Consider the following 20,369-nt stretch of genomic DNA (forward strand, 5'->3'; position numbering starts at 1 on the left):
AATGGCCCTACAATAAAACCGTTTGAACATTGAATGGTTCAAACAAGAATTATACACATGAATATGATTTGAAGTTTAGTTGACAGCAGTAAAACTAGCCATGTACCTTTCATACAATTGATTATTTTGCTCCGCCAGTCAAAGTTACTTGTAAGTAGGAGATATAAAATACGTTTTGTAACTTTTGTTTTCAGACCTCATAACCACCCAATGTACCCAAAATCCGTTTGCAATGCTCCCAGACCCGGATAACTGCGCCCGCTACTTTAACTGCAGTCAAAGAGTTACCCTACCAAACCTTGTACAGTACCAGGTAGGGAATTGTTCACACAGCCCTCTTTTAAATTCAGTAGCCTTGTTGTTTTCCACACCCACTTTATTAACCCTTAGGCTGCTGATGGCGATTTTAAAGGCTTTGCAAACAGCTTGGAACCAGACCAGGCACCGAGTAACTCGGCGCCTGGTCAGGTTCCAAGCTGTTTGCCACTCAGTCAATATATCCCCAAAGTTTTAAGTAAATTGAAAGAAATTTAGAATAAAGCAGACAACATTTTTGAGCAGACGACAATTTACCCAGCATGCAAAGGGTTAATAAATGTTGAGCCAGCAATGAATGGCAATTGCAGACTGGTCAAAGGTATCCGACCTACACATAAGCTCATGATGCCACGAACCATAGTGTTGAATTTTGATATCTGTTGACCCCATACTAGTGCGGTACCGTTTTTTTTAACTTTCTGACTAGTTACATGTTAAACTAAGAACGAAAAAAACATTATACATACAGTAATAACGCAGTTTATATTCTTATTCTTGATTTAAACTTAAATTTGATGTATAGCGTCATATTATTGGATTATCAACAGAAACAAACCACATTGTTTGTGATAATATACATACTCTGTGTATCTTTTGTTCATCCAAACCTTAGAAATGATACGACAGCAACATGGAGTCATCATAACTCCAAAGTTTACATTAATATCTTTAAATTAATCGCATGTATATAGGAAAATATCAAATCCCTCCTTCCATTTTATTTACATTAAATGTATACTTTAGAACTGTCAGGGATTCAAATTATTCCAAGTTATTGAAGAAGTGACACGTACAATGATATTTGACAGCTATCCACCACCTTTTTTTTAGTTTTTTAACATAAATAGTAGATACTTAAAGCCGGTTTTTGTAAAGCGTTATAAAAAAGAGGTGCTAAAATATTCATGTATATATGAATTCGCAACTATCGGGACAAGAGTTGATAAACAGCAAACATTTTTTTACAGGAAGAATGTGACTACCCATTCCTGTTCAACACGCAGACGTCGGCCTGTGACGACTTCTCGGTGGTCGCCTGTGGAACCAGATTAGAGCCCAAGGCCCCATGTAAGTGATTGACTGTTTTTAATCTTTCGTCATGTACTGTATGTCCATTATTGATACATCTTTTTTTTTTTTTTTTTACACGAAATCACCGACAACAGCAGCCAATTAATTGTTCAAAACGGGGTAAACTTATAATGAGGTTATCTTATGGATAGTTTTCAAAACAAAGCTATTTAATTGGTCAATATTTTTTTATTGGATAAATATTGACCAATCAATAACTATTTCGGTTAGCTTTTTCCAAACCGAATGAGTAACCAGTTTTAAACAATTGACTCCATGCCATTGTCGGTGGATTGACTGGTAGGGTTCAGGTTCTTCAATAATATATGACTGAGAATATATAAACATATACATATATATTTCATATAGTGGATAAAAGTTACATTCGTTAGTATGGTCGATCTTTGCGATATTAAAATTTCCCAAAACTTCCGATCAAAACCATTCATTATTTAGTGTATATTATTGTAAGAAAAACAATTTTGACAATATACCCAAATAGATAAATAACAGTCTTGGTTCGGCTAAGATTGCAAGGTGAAAGTACCGATAAAAGTATGACCGCTGATCTTACCCATGGTAATCTATTGATCATTCGAATTCCTAGGCGACTATGATTAATTGTTTTAAGATTGGAGGGCAACACTGACATATCAAAGTATCAACTAGTTGGCATAATAACAATGTCTTAACATTGCGTTTGTTTTCTAACTCCTACTACCGTTGATTTTCCCCATGTTTTGTAATATTTGAATCCACATATCTTTACCCACCCCAGGTGATTACCTCTCCACTACCACCAAGTGTGAGGGTCCCCTCTGCTCCCTGCCTTGCCTAGAGCGATCTCCCAGCTGTGTGGGCATGCCGAACGGGAACAACACCTACCCGGGTCGCGACTTGTCTCCCTTCTACATGACCTGCCTCGGGGAGCGTACCCAGACGGTCGGCATCTGCAGGTTCGGCGTTTACGACCCCACCCTCCGAGCGTGTACCACGGAGCTGGATCCAAGTATGTAACCCAGTTTCAAGCAGAGATGTTATAAATTCTCTTATTGATATTTTGAGTGAATGTGATAATGGAATGGATACAGGGTTGAGTATGTTGGACAGAAATTTATCTATGACATTGGTTTATTCCACTGTAGCGTCACATGGTGTCCTTTAGTGGTATTATCTGTAACATTTTTTTGTGGGATGAACACTTATTTAACGACGACGCTGTACATGGGCGTCGGTCTTAGTGAGAGAATCAGTCTGTTTAGGATTTGGTTATAGTTCGCACCTGGTAAGAGCTACACCGGTCCTTTAACGTACGCCAGTGTAAAGCAGTATAGGACTGTCATACCAGAACCATATTAAAAGCATCTCCCGGAAGAAACATATTATTGTAAGTGGTGAGTCAGTAATCAAACCTGCGGCCCCTAGACCCACAGTCAATTTTCTCATCACTAGACCACGGATCCGCCAACAATGTATTCCTTCCCGGTGCTCGCATTTTGACATCTCGGTTTCTGCCTTTGGGAATGTTTTTTTAGTTCCATTTAGATTTGATTAAGGTGTTTAGATTGAATTTAAAAAAGAACAATATTTTGCAATTATTTCAATCTATGTTAAATAGAAAACATTGGTTATTATTCAGAGATGCGTTTAATTGACCACAATGTTATGCCGAGTTATCGTTTAAGGGTGTAATCAAATAAAATTCTCTGTTAACCTGATTGGTTAACATCGTAATGTTGTGTACATCTTGTAAACCTTATTGGTTAACAAATTCGTGTTGTGTACATCTTGTAAACTTATTGGTTAACTTTGCCATGTGGTGTACATCTTGTAAACCTGATTGGTTAACTTGCCATGTGGTGTACATCTTGTTAACATGATTGGTTAACTTTGCCATGTGGTGTACATCTTGTGAACTTGATTGGTTAACTTTGTCATGTGGTGTACATCTTGTAAACCTGATTGGTTAACTTTGTCATGTGGTGTACATCTTGTTAACCTGATTGGTTGACTTTGCCATGTGGGTACATCTTGTAAACCTGTTGGTTACCTTTGTCATGTGGTGTACATCTTGAATACCTGATTGGTTGACTTTGTCATGTGGTGTACATCTTGTATACCTGATTGGTTGACTTTGCCATGTTGTGTACATATTGTAAACCTGTTGGTTACCTTTGTCATGTGGTGTACATCTTGTACACCTGATTGGTTAACTTTGTCATGTGGTGTACATCTTGTTAACCTGATTGGTTGACTTTGCCATGTGGTGTACATCTTGTAAACCTGTTGGTTACCTTTGTCATGTGGTGTACATCTTGTAAACCTGTTGGTTACCTTTGTCATGTGGTGTACATCTTGTATACCTGATTGGTTGACTTTGTCATGTGGTGTACATCTTGTTAACCTGATTGGTTGACTTTGCCATGTGGTGTACATCTTGTATACCTGATCGGTTGACTTTGTCATGTGGTGTACATCTTGTAAACCTGTTGGTTACCTTTGTCATGTGGTGTATATATTATCTTACTATTGATCATTTTCAGTCTCTATCGAACTGTTCTGCCAGAAGAACCCCACGGGTATAATCCCTCACTATACAAACTGTGCCCGCTACTACAACTGCAGCAGTGCCACGCCCACCCCCGAGGGTAACAGCTACCTTCAGGAGTGCCTATACCCACAACTGTTTAACTTGGACAAGATGACATGCGATCCATACTCTACTGTCCAGTGTACCTTCAGATACGAACCGAAGGGGCCATGTAAGTTTTGCAGCTATATGAATTTGTTTTTCATTTGTTCGATTGTTCAGAACTTAATTAAAGTGATAGAATATACAAGAATCTTTATTTAAAGTCGGATTTATAGTGAACTCCGTCGTAAACGAGATCGTTGTTAAGTTGTTAACATTTAAACGTTAACTATTTGATGAAGAGATGAAATATTCAAATATAAGCAAGTACAGCTGAAACAGATGTCTCAAATCTTGTTAGAATTACTGAAGATTATCTGTTTAATTTTTAGACCAATAAAGATTTAAAAGTTAACAACGCTGATGTTAACAGCGTTATTACCGTTAACAAATTTCCGTATAAATGACCCGATGTTTAGCTATCAAACAATCAGTACCAACTTCTGTCACCCAACCTCCGACAAATGAATAGGCTGGACGAGGCTCCCACTAGCGCCATGTTAATTGCAATTGATACCTGTGGACACTACCATCTTTAGCTCGTCATTTGTCCACTATATAATACAGATACTATAATACTGGTATTTACCCTCAGGTGAGTACATTCAGAACCAGGCATGCCCGGGGGGTGCCGCCACGTGCCTGCCCTGTGAACAGCGAATACCCAGCTGCCTTGGCCTCGAGAACGGGAACAACTCCTTCCCCGGCCGGGACAACTTCCACGTTGTTTGTCAGGACCAACGAACAATGTTCGTCCGCGAGTGCGTTGGCGAAACTTTTGATCCGTTGACCAGAGCCTGCAAGGTTGCGGAGCGCTTTGATATCAGTAAGACATCAATGTTCTTTCGTTTTCCCCGTTCTTGTCACGTCAATGTACATGGTCATTCTATTAAGAAACGTTTTTACGGTTTAGAGAAAGAATTAGACTAGTTACTGAGTTGGTCCGAACTGTAATGATTCACGTTTTATTTCTGTTGTTGCTACATCAACATAGTGTCGATACTACTCGTTCTTTTTATACTCATATCAATGCGTTATATTTTGCCATTTTAGCCACTATGTAATACAGAAATCATAATGTTTTTTATTATGTTCTTTCAACAATGATTGTGTCGCATAACCCCAATGCAAGTCAGCATTTAAATGCTACTAATTTGCAGTTTCGTAACCTTTATTTGTTTTGTCACTATATTGATAAATTGACATTATTACGTAATGTATCGAATGAAACATTTCAGACCGCCCTGGCAAGTTCTGTGCACTCAACCCCACAGCAACTGTGGCCAGTCCGCTCTCATGTGCACAGTACTTCGACTGTTCTTCACAGGTATAATAACACATGTAGATAGTTAACCAGTCTAGTTAGCAGTTTTATTTACAAAGTACCTATATATTAAACCAGTCTCTAAAGTATATATCATAGATGTGTTTAAAGTATATATTGTACCAGTCTCTAAAGTATACATCACACCAGTCTCTAAAGTATATATTATACCAGTCGCTAAATGTATGTTTTCGAAAAGAATATATGATACACCAGGACAGAGAATCGATTTCAGGGGTTTAAATTGAGCTTTCGCATATGACAATTATATAACTTAGTCAAGTAATTATGAAGCGCTTTTATTTTTGAAACTGACTATGTATATCATTATTTAAACAAGTTGAAGTCAAAGTTCCTCTTCCACAAACAGGTTGTTGAGAGCAACCAGTCCATATTTAATGCCCTGCTGTATGGTAACCGAATTGGGAAAGTTCAAGCAGGAATGATCCTACCCAACCCTGCTTAATTACAACTACCAATTAATATTTCATTGTCCTTCTGCTGTAGATAACCGAGCTGGGAAAGTTTACCCAACCCTGCTTAATTACAACTACCAATTAATATTTCATTGTCCTTCTGCTGTAGATAACCGAGCTGGGAAAGTTTACCCAACCCTGCTTAATTACAACTACCAATTAATATTTCGATTGTCCTTCTGCTGTATGGATAACCGAGCTGGGAAAGTTTACCCAACCCTTGCTTAATTACAACTACCAATTAATATTTCATTGTCCTTCTGCTTGTAGATAACCGAGCTGGGAAAGTTTACCCAACCCTGCTTAATTAACAACTACCAATTAAAATATTCATTGTCCTTCTGCTGTAGATAACCGAGCTGGGGAAAGTTTAACCAACCCTGCTTAATTACAACTACCAATTAATATTTCATTGGTCCTTCTGCTGTATGGATAACCGAGCTGGGAAAGTTTACCTAAAAGACAGGAAGGTGGGGAGTCACCCTGCTTAATTACAACTACCTGAATTAATATTTCATTGTCCTTCTGCTGTAGATGAACCGAGCTGGGAAAGTTACCCAACCCTGATTAATTACAACTAACCAATTAATATTTCATTGTCCTTCTGTCTGCTGTAGATAACCGAGCTGGGAAAGTTTACCCGAACCCTGCTTAATTAACAACTAAAACAATTAATATTTCATTGTCCTTCTGCTGTAGGGAAACCGAGCTGGGAAAGTTTACCCAACCCTGCTTAATTAACCAAACTACCAATTAAGTATTTCATTGTCCGTTCTTGCTGTAGAATAACCGAGCTGGGAAAGTTTACCCAACCCTGCCTGTAATTAAACAACTCTACCAATTAATATTTCATTGTCCTTGCTCTGTAGATAACCGAGGCTGGGAAGTTTACCCAACCCTGCTTAATTACAACTACCAAGTATATTTCATTGTCCTTCTGCTGTAGCGGAAAGTTTACCCAACCCTGCTTAATTACAACTACCAATTAATATTTCATTGTCCTTCATGCTGTAGATAACCCGAGCTGGGAAAGTTTACCCAACCCTGCTAATTACAACTACCAATTCATATTTCATTGTCCTTCTGCTGTAGATAACCGAGCTGGGAAAGTTTACCCAACCCTGCTTAATTACAACTACCAATTAATATTTCATTGTCCTTCTGCTGTAGATAACCGAGCTGGGAAAGTTTACCCAACCCTGCTTAATAACAACTACCAATTCATATTTCATTGTCCTTCTGCTCGTAGATACCGAGTGGAAAGTTTACCCAACCCTGCTTAATTACAACTACCAATTAATATTTCATTGTCCTCTGCTGTAGATAACCGAGCCTGGGACAAGTTTACCCAACCCTGCTTAATACAACTACCAATTAATATTTCATTGTCCTTCTGCTGTAGATAACCGAGCTGGAAAGTTAACCCAACCCTGCTTAATTACAACTACCAATTAATATTTCATTGTCCTTCTGCTGTAGATAACCGAGCTGGGAAAGTTTACCCAACCCTGGCTTAATTACAACTACCAATTAATATTTCATTGTCCTTCTGCTGTAGATAACCGAGCTGGGAAAGTTTACCCAACCCTGCTTAATTACAACTACCAATTAATATTTCATTGTCCTTCTGCTGTAGATAACCGAGCTGGGAAAGTTTACCCAACCCTGCTTAATAACAACTACCAATTCATATTTCATTGTCCTTCTGCTGTAGGTAACCGAGCTGGGAAAGTTTACCCAACCCTGCTTAATAACAACTACCAATTCATATTTCATTGTCCTTCTGCTGTAGGTAACCGAGCTGGGAAAGTTTACCCAACCCTGCTTAATTACAACTACCAATTAATATTTCATTGTCCTTCTGCTGTAGATAACCGAGCTGGGAAAGTTTACCCAACCTTCTTAATTACCAACTACCAATTAATATTTCATTGTCCTTCTGCTGTAGATAACCGAGCTGGGAAGTTTACCCCAACCCTGCTTAATTACAACTACCAATTAATATTTCATTGTCCTTCTGCCTGTAGATACCGAGCTGGGAAAGTTTACCCAACCCCTGCTTAATTACAACTACCAATTAATATTTCATTGTCATTCTGCTGTAGATAACCGAGCTGGGAAAGTTTACCCAACCCTGCTTAATAACAACTACCAATTCATATTTCATTGTCCTTCTGCTGTATGGTAACCGAGCTGGGACAGTTTACCCAACCCTGCTTAATAACAACTACCAATTCATATTTCATTGTCCTTCTGCTGTAGGTAACCGAGCTAGGAGAGTTTACCCAACCCTGCTTAATAACAACTACCAATTCATATTTCATTGTCCTTCTGCTGTAGGTAACCGAGCTGGGAAAATATACCCAACCCTACTTAATTACAACTACCAATTCATATTTCATTGTCCTTCTTCTGTATGGAAACCGAGCTGGGAAAATATACCCAACCCTGCTTAATAACAACTACCAATTCATATTTCATTGTCCTTCTGCTGTATGGAAACCGAGCTGGGAAAATATACCCAACCCTGCTTAATAACAACTACCAATTCATATTTCATTGTCCTTCTTCTGTAGGTAACCGAGCTGGGAAAGTTTACCCAACCCTGCTTAATAACAACTACCAATTCATATTTCATTGTCCTTCTGCTGTAGGTAACCGAGCTGGGAAAATATAAGAGGGAGTGTCCCTACCCTCAGCTGTTTGACGAGCTTTCTGGAAGATGTGCACCGTATAACCTTGTTAGCTGTGGTGGTCGGTTCGTTGCTGTTGATCCTTGTAAGTTCTGCTACAGGCAGGAATATGCCTTAAAGTTGATTTAATTATTTGACGCCAGTGTAGATACCTTGTAAGTTCTGCTACTGGCAGGAATATGCCTTAAAGTTGATTTAATTATTTGACGCCAGTGTAGATACCTTGTAAGTTCTGCTACAGGCAGGAATATGCCTTAAAGTTGATTTAATTATTTGATGCCAGTGTAGATACCTTGTAAGTTCTGCTACAGGCAGGAATATGCCTTAAAGTTGATTTAATTATTGATGCCAGTGTAGATGCCTTGTAAGTTCTGCTACAGGCAGGAATATGCCTTAAAGTTGATTTAATTATTGATGCCAGTGTAGATGCCTTGTAAGTTCTGCTACAGGCAGGAATATGCCTTAAAGTTGATTTAATTATTTGATGCCAGTGTAGATACCTTGTAAGTTCTGCTACAGGCAGGAATATGCCTTAAAGTTGATTTAATTATTTGATGCCAGTGTAGATGCCTTGTAAGTTCTGCTACAGGCAGGAATATGCCTTAAAGTTGATTTAATTATTGATGCCAGTGTAGATGCCTTGTAAGTTCTGCTACAGGCAGGAATATGCCTTAAAGTTGATTTAATTATTTGCCTTGTAAGTTCTGCTACAGGCAGGAATATGCCTTAAAGTTGATTTAATTATTTGATGCCAGTGTAGATACCTTGTAAGTTCTGCTACAGGCAGGAATATGCCTTAAAGTTGATTTAATTATTGATGCCAGTGTAGATGCCTTGTAAGTTCTGCTACAGGCAGGAATATGCCTTAAAGTTGATTTAATTATTTGATGCCAGTGTAGATACCTTGTAAGTTCTGCTACAGGCAGGAATATGCCTTAAAGTTGATTTAATTATTGATGCCAGTGTAGATGCCTTGTAAGTTCTGCTACAGGCAGGAATATGCCTTAAAGTTGATTTAATTATTTGCCTTGTAAGTTCTGCTACAGGCAGGAATATGCCTTAAAGTTGATTTAATTATTTGATGCCAGTGTAGATGCCTTGTAAGTTCTGCTACAGGCAGGAATATGCCTTAAAGTTGATTTAATTATTGATGCCAGTGTAGATGCCTTGTAAGTTCTGCTACAGGCAGGAATATGCCTTAAAGTTGATTTAATTATTTGATGCCAGTGTAGATGCCTTGTAAGTTCTGCTACAGGCAGGAATATGCCTTAAAGTTGATTTAATTATTTGATGCCAGTGTAGGTGCTGTGACTTATTTTTAAGGTCACCGGTACATTAAATTTTGTTAACTGTTTATGATATTAAGAAAGCGTTGACTTAGTTTTAAGGTCCTTGGTACATTTATTGTTGTCTTGCGTTTTTTATGAATATCATAAATGAAGCCAGCGTCGATGTTTTGACGTATTTTTTTAAGTCCTTGATACATTTATTGTAGTCTGCGTTTTTTATGAATATCATAAATGAAGCCAGCGTCGATGTTTTGACGTATTTTTTTAAGTCCTTGATACATTTATTGTAGTCTGCGTTTTTTTATGAATATCATAAACAAAACCAGCGTCGATGTTTTGACGTATTTTTAAGGTCCTTGATACATTTATTGTAGTCTGAGTTTTTTTTATAAAAATCATAAATGAAGCCAGCGTCGATGTTTTGACGTATTTTTAAGGTCCTTGATACATTTATTGTAGTCTGACTTTTTTTTATAAGTATCATAAATGAAGCCAGCGTCGATGTTTTGACGTATTTTTAAGGTCCTTGATACATTTATTGTAGTCTGCGTTTTATTACGAATATCTTGTGACGCATTGTTAAAGCCCATGATACATCTAATGTAGTTATTCTTTTTATGAAGATATCACCAATTTTGTGACGTATCGTTAAGGCACTTAGCACATGTCATGTAGTTTTTCAATGAATATCAGGTATGATGCCAAACACTGATGATTGACATTTTCAGTTCGGCCATTAGCAGTTGGTTATATGAATGCAGTATTGTTTGGTTCCGTCGATGTAATGAACATGTTGTTACTGTGTTTGAAACGGAATGAAATACCAAAAAATAAATAATATTTTCACAGTCAAATACTACTTTAATATTATCATTAAAATTTAATGTTTACCGAGATTAAAAGTGTTGTTATTAGTTAATGCTATTATTAATAATAAAATTATTATATAAAATTATCTGTGGAGCTATAATGTAAATAACTCTTTTATTTAGTCATTTAACAAATCGTCAAATCGTTTATGAAACACAAATGTCAAACTTACTTATTAATAAGTAGTTTGCGTTATTGTTTGACGTTTATGCTAATGATGTACTGACAGTTAATATTGGTAATACATTTTTATTTATTTTGCGTTCACCTGTAAATACTGAATATAATATTTCTCCACATGGGTCATGGCCTTTTGGATGTTATTCAAATAAAACTTTAAAACTTAGAAAATCCAATGCACGAATGCGGGCTGGATCAAAATATCCGCCTCGTATACGAATGTGTGCCATGTGAACTCCTTGCAGCAGTATGTAATATACTCGTCGTAGCGCAGTTGATCATTGTGAGCTTGATAGAGTTGAGCGTCGCGAGATAGTAGATTTTAAATGAATCCACTATCCATTGACTTTTGCATTTCCTTGTACTTAACCATGTAATGCTTTTGTTAATCTTCTATCTCACAATACTCAACGCTAGAAAACTCCAAATAAATCAACCTCCATACGACGAACACATTATATAACATACACCTACGAAACTCTTTGCTGATAAATACATAGATTATCTTATTATTTTATAACAAGGCGAATACGAGTTGAATCTCCGTTGTCCATCTGTGGGTCAATGTCTGCCCTGCAGGGAACGCTTTGTCAGCTGTAAGGGAAACACCAATGGTAACCATTCCATCCAGGGTCGACCGTCCGAGTACAAGGTGGGTGGCAGCTTGGTTGTTTGTCATTTGGTCAATGATACGGTTCCCTGTTCATAGGGACTTTATTATCTTGGTCGCGACTGGCACCAGTTTATTGCATTTGTTAACAAAGGACTATAACTCTATCGGTTATTAGTGAATATTTGTTATTTGCATTTTCTATATGGATATACTCATGTTTTTAACCTCTTGTGTTTAAGGCAAAATCATGTGCGTGTTTTATTATTACTTATACAACATTTATTTACATAATTCATTTTAAAGATTAACATAATTTCCATGTTGAAATAAGTATTATAATGCAAGGAAAAATTGTGTTGCTTTTTAGTTATAATTTTTAAAATACCTGCTTATGTTTCTTTTGTTTTATTGATTCCCCCCAAACATTTCCAATAATCATGGTCGCATCTCTGGACAGTGTTTTCCGTATGCGAATTACTTTTATTTCAATCTTAACACTTGTTTAGAGATGTTATATGACTCTGTAACAATTTCCTGCTCAATTAAATATTTGCATATATTTTATATAATAGCGATAATGAAATGAAAACATTACGGACAAGCAGTGTCGTCAAGAAATCAAATGAAAATCCTGTTTAGTGGCACAAGGTAATGGCCTAAACTACCTTGAACGAAAGACACAAGCGTAATAAACAAACATCCTAAACAGACCACACAATCATCAAATTAGTTTATCAATAAACAGTGGTGTCACCGTCTTGGAACGGTCAGTAAAACACAAGGTCATTGGAATACGAGTTCACTGGAGTGTTAACCTAGTGTATATGCACATTACCTCCATTTGTCTCAACATTTATTACACAGTTAAATGTATAAGCCTCATCGGAGCCAGCATCAAGTTGAATACAATGAAAAGTAAAGTGCTTCAGACATGCAACTTAGGGTACAGTTTATGTAGGATTGCTTCTAATACCACTAATTAGGATTGCTTTTTAAAATCCCTAAGAAGGCTTGCTCCTTATACCCCTAATAAGGATTGCTTCTAATATCGCTAAGAAGATTTGCTCCTTATACCCCTAATAAGGATTGCTTCTAATATCGCTAAGAAGACTTGCTCCTTATACCCCTTATAAGGATTGCTTCTAATATCGCTAAGAAGACTTGCTCCTTATACCCCTAATAAGGATTGCTTATAATATCGCTAAGAAGATTTGCTCCTTATACCCCTATAAGGATTGCTTCTAATATCGCTAAGAAGACTTGCTCCTTATACCCCTAATAAGGATTGCTTATAATATCGCTAAGAAGATTTGCTCCTTATACCACTTATAAGGATTGCTTCTAATATCGCTAAGAAGACTTGCTCCTTATACCCCTAATAAGGATTGCTTATAATATCGCTAAGAAGACTTGCTCCTAATACCCCTAATAAGGATTGCTTCTAATATCGCTAAGAAGACTTGCTCCTTATACCCCTTATTAGGATTGCTTCTAATATCCCTAAGAAGGCTTGCTCCTTATACCCCTAATTAAGATTGCTTCTAATATCCATTTGAAGGCTTGTTCCTTATACCCCTAGTTAGGATTGCTTCTAATATCCTTAAGAAGTCCTGCTCCTTATACCACTAATTAGGATTGCTTCTAAAATCCATAAGAAGGCCTGCTCTTCATGCCCCTAATTAGGATTGCTTCAATTATCCATAAGAAGGCCTGCTCCTTATACCCCTAATTATGATTGCTTCTAATATCCATAAGAAGGCCTGCTCCTAATACCCCTAATTAGGATTGCTTCTAATATCCATTAGAAGGCCTGCTCCTTATACCCCTAATTATGATTGCTTCTAATATCATAAAGAAGGCCTGCTCCTAATACCCCCTAATTAGGATTGCTTCTAATATCCATAAGAAGGCCTACTCCTTATACCCCTAATTAGGATTGTTTCTAATATCCATAACAAGGTTTACTCCTTATACCCCTAGTTAGGATTGCTTCTAATATCCCTAAGAAGGCCTGCTCCTTATACCTCTAATTAGGATTGTTTCTAATATCCATAAGAAGGCCTGCTCCTTATACCCCTAATTAGGATTGCTTCTAATATCCATAAGAAGGCCTGCTCCTTATACCCCTAATTAGGATTGCTTCTAATATCCATAAGAAGGCCTGCTCCTTATACACCTAATTAGGATTGCTTCTAATATCCATAAGAAGGCCTACTCCTTATACCCCTAATTAGGATTGCTTCTAATATCCATAAGAAGGCCTGCTCCTTATACACCTAATTAGGATTGCTTCTTATATCATAAAGAATGCCTGCTTATAATACCCGTAAAAAGGATTGCTTCTAATATCCATAAGAAGGCTTGCTCCTAATACCTCTAATAAGGATTGCTTCTAATATTCTCTATAGAATGCTTGTTTCTTATAGCCCTAATTAGGATTGCTTCTAATATCCCTAAGAAGGCTTGCTCCTTATACCCATAATTAGGATTGCTTCTTATATCCCTAAGAAGGCTTACTCCTAATACCCATAATAAGCCTTGTTTGTTTTACCTCTGACTAGGTTTGTTTGGATGAGCGCCTACTCGAAGTGCGTCGTTGTGCTGGAAACGGTATCTACGACCCAATGCGTGGTTGCCAGGTCGCCTTCGATATCGGTGAGTTATTCTTAAATAGCATGTTGAAGACAAGAACATGTAAACTATTTTACCTGAAAGTCTAAATTCCATGTAAGTCAATACAATGAAACTTTCACTTCTCGAGTCCTACTCCAATATAATGTGCTCTTGTCATTTATGTGGAAACACCCTCGCTGTTTTACAGGAAATCCCGTGCCGTACTGCACCGCCTACCCGAATGCCCTGTTACCCAACCCTGACAACTGTGCCCAGTTTTTCGACTGTAGACAACAGAATACGATGTTCGGGAATTACTTGAGAGAGGTTCGTATATACCGGAGTAATAAATTATAAAGTCCAACTTGCCGTAGACATAAACAACCGGCAAAGAAAATGAACAATTGATAACGCCATGAGAACATGCCTGTTAGTGTACGAATTGTAATGGCCTGTTCATCAACTTCCAAGAAACTTAATATGTATAATTTAAAGGGATTAATGTATTTCCATTAAAGTTGAACGGTAACAAGTATTGTTTTATTGACTCCTGAAACCGGTTTACGCCATTCCTCAACAAAACATTTTTACAGTTTTCTTAATTTCCTTCAATACATTTTCCTGCTCATTGAGAACAATTATATGCAATTGATAATTCTCGCCCGACTTCACTAAGCATATAACCTAAGTGAAAAGAATTGTTTTTGCAACAGAGAATTACGTTATACACAGCATGCATCAACTGTTCGCGTTCCCGTGTAATGGAACGTCTACATGCGCTGGTTAGATGATCGTTCGTGGGGTTTTCAGACTAGTTCACCCGGTAAGGGTGACGTTGAGGCATAGAAAGGTACGTCCGTCGCAAGGGTTGCGGCGTCTAGTTCCCGTCGAGGCGTTTCAGAAAATATGTTTTTTTTTTTTTTATAATTAATCATAAATAGGATATACATGTACGACAACTGTTGTTCTTTTTTCAGTGTCCCTACCTGCAGTTGTATTCGGATGCGGATAAGACCTGTCACAGTTTCGACCGGGTGCCCTGCGGTACACGATACGAGCCCAAAGCTCCATGTGAGTTTTCTGTAACCCTTAAGTATCATATAATCTCAAAAATCAATCTTTGTATGTAATTGTATACAATTAACATGGTAAAAAGGTATTAAAGCCATTTCGACCCGTGCCCAATAAACTTCAAGTAACAAATCGACATTCACGAGCACAGACTTTCCTTGAAAAGCTTAATTTACAAATACTTTCAGATAATAAGAAATCAAACTTCTTCTCCCATTTAATTGTGATAAGTAGTTCATCGTCACAAATGATTGTACAAAAAAACATTTTTCATCATCTATATTATGGCGAAAAAGAAGCTCCTAGCAGATTTCGAACCAGGGACGTTTTTTCACCTTTCTAATAACGTCGACATTATTTTCAGGTGACTACCTCCAAAACGTTCAATGTTACGACCCAGCCGGCTGCCCACCATGTCCCTCCCTTAAGCCAAGCTGCTTGGGGCTTCCCAACGGAAACAACTCCTTCCCTGGCCGGCCCAAAGAATTCATCGTCTGCGCGGCCGAGAGGACCATCGCCATGGAGCAGTGTGTGTTTGATTTTGACGTCATGAGGAGAGAATGCGGGCAGAACATGTGTGAGTTGAAGCGTTGTTTATTTTTTTTCTTAAAAAATGTTTATGTTTTGCTTCCTCTTTAGCAAAATGTGGCCTAAATAATAATCGTTAAGTCTGCAGAGGTTTTTTTTCTGCATTCTTCTCCATTATTTTTAAAGGCAACGTATACTCAAAGAATTGAAGTCATATTTTTCCTAAAACAATACTAAACACTGTTATGATCGAGTTATATTTGTCTTTTCAATCAACTTATAACTTATATGCTCAGTGCCACCGACGGATCTTTAATTAAACCTTTAGGTACTTGTGCAACTGCAATTGACGTAGTTTCTTAGAGAAACTTTTCAACATCTTTGAAACCCTTTGAATAACTGTTCATTTTGTCTGAGAGATAATTCAATATTTTCATTCGATGCCTATGGAACTGCTGTTGCTTTTAGCCAAGAAGTTTTCATCAAACAATTAGTGAACTAATAAATGACTTATTGTACCTTTTCCCTAGCCTCGCCGCCGCTCGAAATCATGAAGTTTAGGGCCACCGTTCGTATGCCACTAGTACCGCGGCAAATTCGATATATACAACGAATATATATAAGAAACAATGACTGTTGTTGGATTCTAGGCGACTACCCTCTGCTCACTTCGACCGTTGTATTGTGACTTGTACAGCTGCCACGTTAGATATATACTGCAAAGAGATATGAGAATCTACCAACTTATCGTTTGCCTCTTTCGGCTACATGCAGTTTAGTCCGAACCATTTTAATGTCACTTTTACAGCGATCTTACTGCAATAGGTATCAGAAACAATAACTTTTGATTGCTTCCAGCCGACTATCATCTGATCACATTGTCCGTTCGACTACACGACGTGTTGGGCGATCCGTTCAAATACCATACATACAACGAACATTTTCGATATATATATATATATATATAAATTATATATATCCATATAAAAACATTGATTTTCGTTTCCAGCCGACCCTATGATCTTCTGTTCGCTTCGGCCTAATGGCGTGATGCCCCACCCATCTCGATGCCACCAGTACTTCGACTGTCGCCAGTTCTCCACCCGTTATGGAGAGACCTACCTGTCCGAGTGTACCTATCCCGCACTGTTTGACGAGCGGCTCGGAGTTTGTGCTAACTTTATGGACGTACAGTGTGGAGCACGATACGAACCACTCTCGGCTTGTGAGCATTTTTTTAACATTTTATTTTGTCAGTTTGAAACGATTGAAAGAGTCGCTTTTTCCATCAGTTAGGTTGAAATGTTTGACACCAATACACCCGTACTTGAATTATTTTAGAGTTTGATAGTGGTCTAGTGGTATGAGAGACCGCCTCTCAGCCAAGAGGCCGTGGGATGATCCCACTAGGGGTTCTTTCTCATGGCTTCACAAAAAAGGACACAGTACTGGTCTCTGCCCAGGAAAGCTATTTGGTTTCGTCACAATCGAGCTCAAATAATTTAGTTTATAATGAAAATATTATATATAAATATTAAATTTTAAATATTTGGTCGTTTGAATTGAATATTAAAATGAAAGCATATGATGTACATGACGAACATATTTTAGTGTTTTTTTTCGCAGTGAAAACATCGTATTTTCCCTGAAACAGAAACAATACATTTCTTGGTCCGTATTTATAAAGCATCTTGAGTCGTTTTCTAAATTAAATCATTTTCTTAAAATTTTCATAGTCAAATAAAAGAAATGTAAAAGTGCTTTAAACATTAAAGTATGTTCTTTTGAGAAAGTCATTTGACGTAATGTATTTTAGAAATTCGTTACTTTTTATTTCATATAACTAAAGATGTAATACAATTAGGATAGTGACTTAAGTTAGGAAGTGTTTTTGAGTGAGCTGTTTGTTTTAACCATAAATAAAACATACACCGTTTACTTGCAGGTGAATACATGGAAAACACGTGTCAATTCAAAGGCCCCGGATGCATGCCGTGTGAATCGCGCTTTGTGTCATGCGAAGGGAAACTTGATGGAAACAACAGCTACCCTGGACAGGTATTGGTGGTTGTTTAAAAAATAAGGCGCATATTAACAAAGTTATAATGAAAAAGATGTGCTGAAAATACAAAAATAAAGAAACGAATTAAGATTATAGATTTTAATAAGATCTAAATTGTTCGTATCACTACATGGTTGTTTGATGTATTAAGCAAATGCAAAGCTTGAAATAACTTATTTAAGGAGCATCTAAAACAGGAATCGCAAAGGCGATTTTTTTTCAATACTGTCCCATGAAAGTTAAACCAGTTATTTTGCTTTTCAAAAGTCCTTTGCTATTTGATAAGTTGTCCAATACTTAATTTATCTTTCAGTTATTCGTGATATTTTTGTATGCGGTCATTGAATTGACCTTTTCTTCATTCTGGGTTAACTAATGCATGCTCGCTCAGTCGTCTGCGCATGCCTACCGGAAGGAGAAAATATGCCACATTACCGGGCGAAAAAAAAAATACTATGACATTATAAAAATACACCATCCGGCGGGGCAAAAATACAATAGTAACGAACGAAAGTACGCTAGGCAAAAAACCATCAGTCTATTTCGTATATTCGCCCTGCTACATGGCGTATTTTCATATTAATCGCCCTGCCATTGGGCATAATGTTCATGATTCGTATATTTGCACCACAATTTTGCAGTACAAATACGAATGGCAGAACTCAGCGGCCATCAGTGCTATTTATTTCACAAACTAATTTTACCCATATAGGAGATGTCCCGGCGGTTTACAGTGTGTCAAAAAGGCCGAACTTTCGGGGAGGGATCCTGCCCTACAGGCTACTTTGACCCCGTCAAGAGGGTGTGTTCTACAAGGCTAGACGCAGGTGAGACTTTCATCTAGTTACAGTTGAACTTACAGTTGTTAAATCGTTTGTAACACAATGTGCCATTTCTCACCAGACATTATGTCTGTCGAATACATGTCGGGACGTGTGCATCCCGAGTCAGTGGTAGTTTTCTATTCATGTAATATTTATATGACCGGGTATTCGATTTGTATATAGCGACATTTATATTTCTCGCTATAAAGCTAGCTTTATAGCGACATGATAGAGGGTCTGCCTGCAGGGCGAGAGGTAGTGGGTTTTGTGCCCAGTCCGCTTCACTACGCCCATAAGATAGACTGTATCTACCCATTCAGCCTTTTTATTGCAACATTTCTCAGTGCCCATCCAAATATTCCGGGAATAGCTAGACCTGATTTTGCCTAATCCGCTTCCCTGCGCCCTAAACATTGACGAGCTATCTATTCAACTCCTTAATCACTATTTTTCAGTGTCCATCCAGCTGTTATGTCAGCAGAGCCCAGGCCTGGTGGTAACCAACCCGCTCCATTGCGCCCAGTACATCGACTGCAGTAACACGTCGGTGGCGGAGGGAACGTTTCTCCGCGAGTGCCCCTACCCCATGCTGTTCCACGAAGACACCCTCGTGTGCCAGAACTTTACCACTGTCAACTGTCAGGCAACTTTCAGAATGGAGCCAATAGAGCCTTGTGAGTTTTACTTGTGATGAGCGATTGGTTTTCTAGAGAGATATAATAATTTGTTTGTATCCTATTTAAGAATGTCCTTAAAGATGCACTCTTACTCCCAAATTAGATTAACCACAATTAATACAATTGTTTTCATATACCAAAAGGACGAATGCATGCCAAAAATAATGGTTCTTATGAAGGATACCGAGCTTAATTTGAAAGAAATGTGCAGCAAATACGGTATTACCACCTTATTAGACGATAGTAGATCATAGAATATCTTTTAGCACTCATCAATCATTTAAAAAAATGCGTTTTCATCTATTTACAATATTGTTATAAGTATTTAATATTTTCCATAAATGCATTTTTAGTAAGTTGTTAAAGATTTATCCCTCAAATTGTATGTTTGTAATACATGTGTATGTACTCTGTTCTTTGCAATTAAAAGGGGAAAACTTCAGCTTAACACTTGATCCTGCCTTTTTGTTTTGATCATGTATTTAAATAAATAAGTTTCTTGTGTGCATATATTAAGTATACAACCAGATTGTCTCCCTTTAAAATATGTCATATTCGCTTGGCTCGATTTCCGCGTTGGCTCGAACTGGATCTTTAGGACCGATTTTTTAATATTGAATGTTAAAAATCCCGCTTGGCTCGAACTCTTAGAGGCTCGAGGTATTTTCGCCGGCTCCTTAGAGTTCGAGCCAACGGGGTTCGACTGTATGTGTATTTCTCTAAATTGTTTTAAAGGAACATTCATGTGTCCTTTTGCGAAACAGGTCAGTACCACCAGCACAACTGCGACCCCAGGGCGCCCGACTGTGTGCCGTGCCAGCAGCGGTTCCCCTCTTGTAAGGGCCTCCCTGATGGTGACAACCCCCACCCGGGCCGCGAATTGACGGAGCATTACATCGTGTGTCAGCAAGGCCGCACCATGGCCGCCCTCACGTGTTCCAATGGCGTCTTCTTTCCGGACAAACGCGAGTGTAACGTCGTGCTCGATGAAGGTAGTTTTAAATTTATCTTAATATATATCTTTAAATATCGTTTCTTCACAAAATGACCATTTTATGTAGCATCTCA

The 20,369-nt window shown here is 37.8% G+C and overlaps 1 protein-coding gene across 1 annotated transcript in view; it reads left to right on the plus strand.

Moving 5' to 3' along the window:
* The window catches only part of LOC128218873 (uncharacterized), a 39,426-nt gene that overhangs the window by 15,071 nt on the left and 3,986 nt on the right, over positions 1 to 20,369 (plus strand). The window contains exons 8-24 of the mRNA XM_052926617.1: positions 195 to 313; positions 1,287 to 1,386; positions 2,168 to 2,398; positions 3,933 to 4,151; positions 4,677 to 4,907; positions 5,320 to 5,408; positions 8,536 to 8,659; positions 11,438 to 11,565; positions 14,088 to 14,181; positions 14,348 to 14,466; positions 15,117 to 15,210; positions 15,575 to 15,787; positions 16,748 to 16,963; positions 17,684 to 17,796; positions 18,513 to 18,627; positions 19,080 to 19,298; positions 20,066 to 20,293. Of these exons, the coding sequence (XP_052782577.1) occupies positions 195 to 313; positions 1,287 to 1,386; positions 2,168 to 2,398; positions 3,933 to 4,151; positions 4,677 to 4,907; positions 5,320 to 5,408; positions 8,536 to 8,659; positions 11,438 to 11,565; positions 14,088 to 14,181; positions 14,348 to 14,466; positions 15,117 to 15,210; positions 15,575 to 15,787; positions 16,748 to 16,963; positions 17,684 to 17,796; positions 18,513 to 18,627; positions 19,080 to 19,298; positions 20,066 to 20,293 (2,652 nt within the window). The remainder of the gene's footprint in view (positions 1 to 194; positions 314 to 1,286; positions 1,387 to 2,167; positions 2,399 to 3,932; positions 4,152 to 4,676; positions 4,908 to 5,319; positions 5,409 to 8,535; positions 8,660 to 11,437; positions 11,566 to 14,087; positions 14,182 to 14,347; positions 14,467 to 15,116; positions 15,211 to 15,574; positions 15,788 to 16,747; positions 16,964 to 17,683; positions 17,797 to 18,512; positions 18,628 to 19,079; positions 19,299 to 20,065; positions 20,294 to 20,369) is intronic.

This window comes from Mya arenaria, chromosome 15, assembly GCF_026914265.1.
Source record: "Mya arenaria isolate MELC-2E11 chromosome 15, ASM2691426v1".
In the NCBI taxonomy this organism is placed as follows: Eukaryota; Metazoa; Mollusca; class Bivalvia; order Myida; family Myidae; genus Mya; species Mya arenaria.